This window comes from Penaeus japonicus, unplaced genomic scaffold (genome assembly GCF_977035675.1).
Source record: "Penaeus japonicus unplaced genomic scaffold, GWHDUDI00000001_assembly GWHDUDI00000005, whole genome shotgun sequence".
In the NCBI taxonomy this organism is placed as follows: Eukaryota; Metazoa; Arthropoda; class Malacostraca; order Decapoda; family Penaeidae; genus Penaeus; species Penaeus japonicus.
In genome coordinates, this window is record NW_028234407.1 from 29592049 (window position 1) to 29599548 (window position 7500).

Consider the following 7500-nt stretch of genomic DNA (forward strand, 5'->3'; position numbering starts at 1 on the left):
AAGTATATTTTACAGTGATCATACATAAAACAAAGACTTGTACATAGTTCTGCATCATCATATATAAGCCAAAACTGATCAAATATACAATAACACAGTATAAATAATGGCACACAAACATACAACATGCACTCTCATTCTTTCAAAATGTTTGTTCCCTTCTAAATCCTATATGAGTATTAATAAGATCACTTCAAAAACAATAAAAAAAAAGGAAAATTCAAATATAAATCAAGTGCTAACACTACAATTATGTTTTCAAACCAACCTCTGTACTTTCTGAATAACCACAAAAAGAAAGAAAAGAAAAGAAAAAAAAAAAAGTAGTACTGACACATTCATCACGCAAAACCAATAAAGAAAAAATATCTGGTATTTCCTATATTACAAATAACAATGACATGGCTGAAAATAGACATCCAGGTATTTTTAACAAGATAAATAATTCACCTTATCCTATAATACAAAAGGGAAATTTAGGCGACACTTATCATTCTGTATGGAATGGATTTGCAGTCATTTCTCAGAATTATGTGTTTACTTCTTAACTTTAATGGATGTGATTGAACATAGAGTATAATTTAGAATTCACATCTTCAAAGTCCATCACAGCAATTCAATTACCTACAGGTGAAGTTTTAGCATTTGGAATATTTGTGCTCTTGGAAAAAAAGGAATTTCAGCCTTATAATTTCTTCATTATGTGTATGGCTATCAATTTGCAAGTTGAACGACCAAAACTTTGATGCAAGAATATTTTCCTTTTCTGCTAAGACATAAACCAAAATAACTACTAAAGTGCAATCACCGAGTCAAGTTCGTTTTTCCATGTATTGAGGAGATACTATATCGACACAGCACGGAGCACATCCTTACTGATAACATACCCGTCTACTAAATAAAAGAAGTACTAGAATCACTGCATTGAAGTGTTGCATGAATAATCGAAACAACTGATCACCGGGCCTTTTGTCAACCATTTTGAAATAGGTTCTAGTTGCTTAGGTACATTTGTTCTAATTTGTTTTTAAGTAAATTTGTGAACAACTGGCAACACAAGGTAAGCCAAATAACATTCTTATGTTCTACATGATGTAAATGATAGAGAGAGAGAAAAAAATCATACAAATTACATATCTATATATATATACACAGGGAAAGTATATCTACAGAAGATCTGTTAACACAGCTATTGCAGCCTTCCTATTATTAATTGCATCTTAGGACATACTGGGCCGAGTTTACAACTTGAAGTGGACACTGGGTATACTAAACATTACCAAAACAATAAAACTGCAAGATCAGCATGTTACTAATGTATGTATTCCAACCTTCTTGGAGTTGAGTGGATTGTGTCATGCAAATCATACATCCTTTATGAGAGCTAATAACAATCACAAACATAAGACCAATCAATGTAAATTATGTCTGTTAGTTACCTTTTAAATACAGCCATCATGTTGACTAGATATATTCATCTTTTCAGTGGTCTACAGGCTATTATGTGGGAGAGTCTTGGGAATGTCTGCCTTTATGGTTTGCCCTGGCCACCGGCACTTATGCTTGTACATGTGCTCTTGCATATTCCCAGGATATTACAGTGATGGAGAGAAGAGTAAGTACATAGATTTGCTGATAACTTTACACTAGACTGTCAGGAATAGCATAAGGCAGCAAAGGGGATGATGTATTGTAGTATCAAATATTCCATTATGTAAAATAATAGAAATCCTTGAGAAATCTCTTCTTTATCAAATATCAAAAAATGAAAGATCTGGTACCAGACTGAGATCTCTTTTTCATACGTCTTAATATATGTATAAATCTATTATCCCACTTCCACAATGTGTGCAGAATAAAAACTCTGTGGACTGGTTACAAATTGAAAAAATGGGTCTGTCCTAAACTTAAAAAAACATAAAGAAAGAAAAAAAAAATGCATTCACAGTTAAACAATGTAAAGACACCTTTGAGAGTACCACTGCTTCCTACCATGAAAATAATATTAAATGACATCATGTGTATTCATTGATTTTGTCCAACTTGTCTATGAAGTTTTCATTACCACATGTGTGTCTCACGGATCTCCCCAATAATGACGTTGGCATTCTGAAGCGCCTGGAAGAAGAAGGAAGGAAAGTCAGTTAACATGTAAATCATAAATATGAACTAATTATGTGGATGTGAAGAACACACCATTTCCCTAAGCTTCTCTCACTTCCCTTTTTATTTTAAAAATCCAAGTGTTACACCTTTACAAAATATATATTCAATTTCATAGATTGTTAGTTCTTACTTATGAAAATTTTAAGTCCTGCAATTTTGTACTACTTCTTTCAGTTTCCAATCCCTTTATCCCTTTTCTCATCCTTCTACCAGTTTTAAATGAACATCCATCCCATCTCATTGCTGCTCATCATCTTTGCGAATGTCTCACCTTCAGCATCTCTGCAGCCTCCTTCCTGCGCTGAGCTATCTCTGGGGATTCTGAGAGGAAGGTGTCAATCTCTTCCGTGCGATATAAATGCTTCACAAGCTCCGACTGGAGGTTGTCTTTGACGTGGTTCACCAAGAAGTGCATGATGGCCTTGGGAATTTTATCCTGGATGCTCTTTCGTACAATGTAGAAGTAAGTCTTGATCAGGCGCTCTGTGGGTTGAGGACTGTCGTGAAAAAATGCTATAAAAGTGTGTATGAGATAGTTTCTTTCTTACTCAAGATATATAGCTCCTAATCCTCTAAAGATAAAAAAAGAGGACTGTCACTACTCACAATCTCGTCCAAGAAAGGGAAAAGAAATGAGGAATAATAATTGAACTCCAATCTCTCATAAAGGAAGAAGAAAGCTCCTCAGTATAAACATCAGCCATTACTCACCAATAACCTCACAGTCTTTGGACTCCCTCTCGGTGAGCTTGCGTGTCTGCTGCATGGGAACCTCTGGCAGCAGGTTGACTGGCTTCTGTGGAGACAGGATGCCGCCCTCAGGGGGTGTTGGTACCTTTCCAACCTGTCAATGCACACCACACCCACACAGGGGGAAGACTAGTAAGCACAAGCAGCTACAGTGCGCTAAGCGACAAGGACTTGCAGAGTGTGTATACGAGAGCAAGGAGGTACATACACCTGGGTGCAGTGCCGTTACTGAAGTCCTAAAGCACACAAGTTTGTTTGAAAAGTCAGTACTTAGAATAATCCCAGTTCATAAAGGCAAACTTAGAATCATTTCTAAACACACAGACCATTTCTAACTGTGAAATCGTCTGTGCCTTAACATTTTGGGTCCATGGAATAGCAAACACTAGCAATGTTTGCCTTCCTTTGATCATAAGTTTGCAAATGTATGAAGAGGGAAGATACAAATAGATAAATAAAACAAAAGAGAAATCAAGGGGTCTATAAAAAGAGAGAAACAGACAGAGTGATAAATAAGGAGGCAGAGTGAGAGAGGGAAAAGAGAAAAATGACAAGGAAGCTAAGTAGCAAGAGGCAAAAAATATTGGAAAAAAAATCTAATAATGGATGGAACTAAAGGCAACAGAAGTGTTCTAAAATCTGCCCTTGGGACATCTAGTATCAAGGGTCTTCTGTTTTAAGGAAGCATGTTAATAATAAGGCTCAGAATTCCATGTTATCTCAAGGATTAAAGAAGTTGAGAAGGTATCATAAAGTTACAAGGAATCAACATATAGTTATCATATTTAAGACAGAAACATAATAGAGACTCACAGACAGAAGAAAGTTGTTCGTAAATGTACATCAGACTTAACAAGTAGGTATTAATTACTGTAAAGGTCTAGAGTTCTTCATTCATACAGCATTTGGGTCTTTTGCAAACATACTAACTCTCATGATAAACAATCTACATTACTGAACACACATCTTTTGATTAAGACGATGAAATAAAGTTAATAATTTAGTATGACTAAACTCCCTCATCCTGTAGAGAACTTGGTTTCATTGTTGATGTTACAAGAGCATCATATGCTTTTTAATAACTCCTTGAAGAATTAACTATTTGGCTCTCATATAGTTTTCAAAAAGCTAGATAAGATTTATCATAGATACTAAAAAATGAATATATAAAGAGAAAAATAAATACTCATTTCTTTGTGACTGTATCTTATCTGCAAGCATTGTTACACTAAGTGCTTAGTACTGGGAGGTAGGTCAGCTGAAGCAAAATATGCAAGATGAAATGCAATACTGACTGCAATACAGTATTGATTTCATCCTATTTCAAAATGGGGAAGAAAAATATATAATATAAGCAATAAATCTAGTGACACTATCATCTTTCCTAAGCATCTGTATTGGAAATTGTGTATATAATCTCAAAAGGCATTTCTGGTGATCTGTAGCTGCACTTTTTCATTTCTTGATATTAACAATGAAGAAAAAAAAGCATCACATGCAATATCTGTCGCTAATTTGCAATCTATACACTGGTGACTCATGAGTTGGTGTAGGATGCAATGACTGGGAATGTAACAAACTTTACCTCATCTCCTAGTGATCAGAATATAAAAGACAGTCTTTCCCTGGTTACAGTTTTAAAAGACTATGGAAACCAGAGGGCAAAAGCCATCAAACATGTTAACTTCTCAAAAACACAAAAGTAAGTTTGCAGCATTGCTGAAATATAAGCAATGAGAAATTGTGATTTCTAGACATAAATACTAGATACAGTGCTATAACACACCAAAACACAATCTGCACTTTATTAAAGTGCATTTGTCAATAAACACTGAAGATGTACTTTTTTATGCAAAGTGTAGAGACACTCAGCATAAAATTCAACATAATATCTTCAAAAAAATACCTGTGAAATACTGAAAACTCACAACAGTTAAACACCATTTGAAAATCACATTACTTCCAACATGAATATACAAAGTCATGAAAAAACCTATCCACAGATGATTCATGAACTTTCTACTAATGAAAGGGGCTTATCTACACCCAAAAACTAAAGATATCTCAGCCGCAATCTTCTGGAAATTCATGCAGGAAGAACCAAAAAACATGTCTTTCATAACACTCTAACCCAAACAAACATAATATTCACAATAGACACTAAGCTGCTGTCTCTCCTGTCTTACATTAACAATTAACCTTTGTCCATCTCATACAGATGTTACTGAACAAGATTATTTTAAAATTTCTTTAAACCGAATAGTTAGTTAATTCTGATAACAAAATTAAATAATAATAATAATAATAATAATAAAAGAGTGAATTAGAGAAACCTAAATCTGTTTGCTATAAGGAGGACTCTAACAGCATCTTTACAAAGGCCTAAAGGTTCCTATCAAATCAGGAATATTTGTTGCTCTGAATTCCTTCTTGAGAAGTCCAGGAAGAGAAAGTTTAAAAGACAGGAAAGGAGAGTAACAAACACAAGATGATGAAGAAGTAGATGAAGATGATTAGGAAGAGGAGAAAGAACTGGAAAAAGGAGATTAAAAAGATGATGAAGGAGGGGGTGAAGTAAACAAGGAAAATAATAATGAAGGCAAAGAAAAGGTGGCAGAAGAAGTATAGGCCCCAAGAGACCTCCAGGCCATAACAGATGAAAGAAAGAAAGAAAAAAAAAGTTTTAGGTCAAATAAAATCTGTCTCTTAAAACTTAACCCATTCAGACCTGATGACGTGCTGACACGTTTCGTGGTTTTTGCGTCAGACGCCGGTGACGAAATATTTGGTCAAGGCCGGCGCTAGGGGTGAGTGAGCGGACAGCTCAGGCTCACGCCTAGTGTGCCCGAGAATCCCAAGGCGTTAGGCCTATGCGTTCGAAAACCCCAGCATTGTGACCATTCACAATGCTGGGTGTGAATCGCCCCGGTGTGAATGGGTTAATGCTACCTTAATCCTCCAAAACAATCATGTCCAGCAACACCCGAGAGAGAGAGAGAGATACACAAAGAGAGACAGACAGATAGATTGAGATTGGAACATGCATGACTAAACCTCAGGTGGGGGGAAACCAACCTCTACTCCTTGGTCGGGATTAATGATGGTGTCAAAGGCCGAGAGAGCTAATTGCTAAAGCCCACAATCACACGCACACAGGGGGATCAAATGGTAGGAATTGTGTTAATACATTATACACAAAAAGACTTGACTGAAAAATAAAATAAAAGAAAAAAAGATAATAATAATGGCAATTTCACTGGTTATCAAAGGATCTGCAGTTTTCTCAGTTATGGTGGAATGATATACATGCTTACTTCTTTTACAAAGTAACTGAGTGAGGGTCTTTTTTATCAGGAAATAAGTATAGAAGTAAATATTTTCTTTTAGTAAGGGATCAACTTATATGTACTGTGGAACTTGTCAGTTCCTTACACAAACATGCAAACAACATTCAGCTCCAAGAAGTTCCTAGAACTAAATTAGGCTTCAATTTCTCTGGGAGAAACTATATGAATAATGTTACCATTAACTGTAAAAAATCTAATGAAGAACCATTAAACTGATCATTGTAGTGATGATGACAACTACAATAATGATGACTATGACAATGACAATGGTAATGATAATGAAGGTAAAGGTGACAAAGATGACGATAACCGTTATAAAAATAAAACTAATTAATCTTAATGAAAATCAAGGTAATGCAAGAAAGTCTGCTTCCAAACTATTTCATTTTTGTTTAAAGAGGAAGGAGCTGAACCTACTTACAAAATTATCAACAAAGATTTTGGAGGAAAGGACTAGAGGTAAGTGCTGATCTTGTGAAAAGGGCTCAGTATCAAGATATGTGTAATGAGAAAAGAGTGACTGCATTCAAGTGTGTGACAAGTGAAATGATAACAAAATATGGACAAGAATGAAGAGAGGGATAAATACCTGTGACATGGATATGTGATGTTTGTGCAGACAGATGTGAAGAAAATATGAAAATAAGAGACAGTGAAATTGCTACTGACTGTCAACAAGAGTGCACATTACACTTAATAGTTCCAGTATATGAAATGGAGTGAATGTAGAAATAAACATATTATGGATGTGGGCATGATATAAGTAATGATATAGACCTGGTATAAAATCAGATAATCGTAATTTTGAGAATAAAGCATAATGTAAACCTAGTAATCTGCTCTTTTTGCCTTTTGCAACACTTGTAATTACTTACTAATAGGTTAAATCTCCCAGGTAAATGATAATATATACTCAAATCTAATAAAACCTTAAAATAAGAATGATGAAAAGACCCCTCCTCAATGGAATAATTTGTGTAATCCTGTTAAACACTGATATCTTTAATTACAGTTTGTGATACAGTCTTTTTTTATTCCTTTGTTTTCCAATGTTATTTCATCTCCTGATCTCTTGATAAGTCATAATTGAAAGATCTTTTCAAACTAATTCTAGACTTCCATAAACATTACAAAAAAAATTTGATAGTTTTTCCTCAGGTTATTTCATAACCTTCTTCAAATTAATGATAGCAAGTTCATAAATAATATACTGATAATCTAATATAATCTATGAACA

The 7500-nt window shown here is 34.7% G+C and overlaps 1 protein-coding gene across 14 annotated transcripts in view; it reads right to left on the reverse strand.

Annotated features, from left to right (window-relative positions):
* Window positions 1–7500, reverse strand: part of Drp1 (dynamin related protein 1) — a 31191-nt gene that overhangs the window by 359 nt on the left and 23332 nt on the right. For 4 of the 14 annotated variants that reach the window (XM_043037264.2, XM_043037261.2, XM_043037260.2 and 1 more), the window contains 4 exons: window positions 5992–6045; window positions 2878–3010; window positions 2438–2649; window positions 1–2118 (listed from right to left, as the gene is read on the reverse strand). The exon at window positions 1–2118 is cut by the window's left edge and continues 359 nt beyond it. In XM_043037264.2, coding sequence (XP_042893198.1) covers window positions 2062–2118; window positions 2438–2649; window positions 2878–3010; window positions 5992–6045 — 456 coding nt within the window. In that variant the 3' untranslated portion in view covers window positions 1–2061. The remainder of the gene's footprint in view (window positions 2119–2437; window positions 2650–2877; window positions 3011–5991; window positions 6046–7500) is intronic. The other 10 variants (XM_086537248.1, XM_086537247.1, XM_043037267.2 and 7 more) reach the window with 3 other exon arrangements.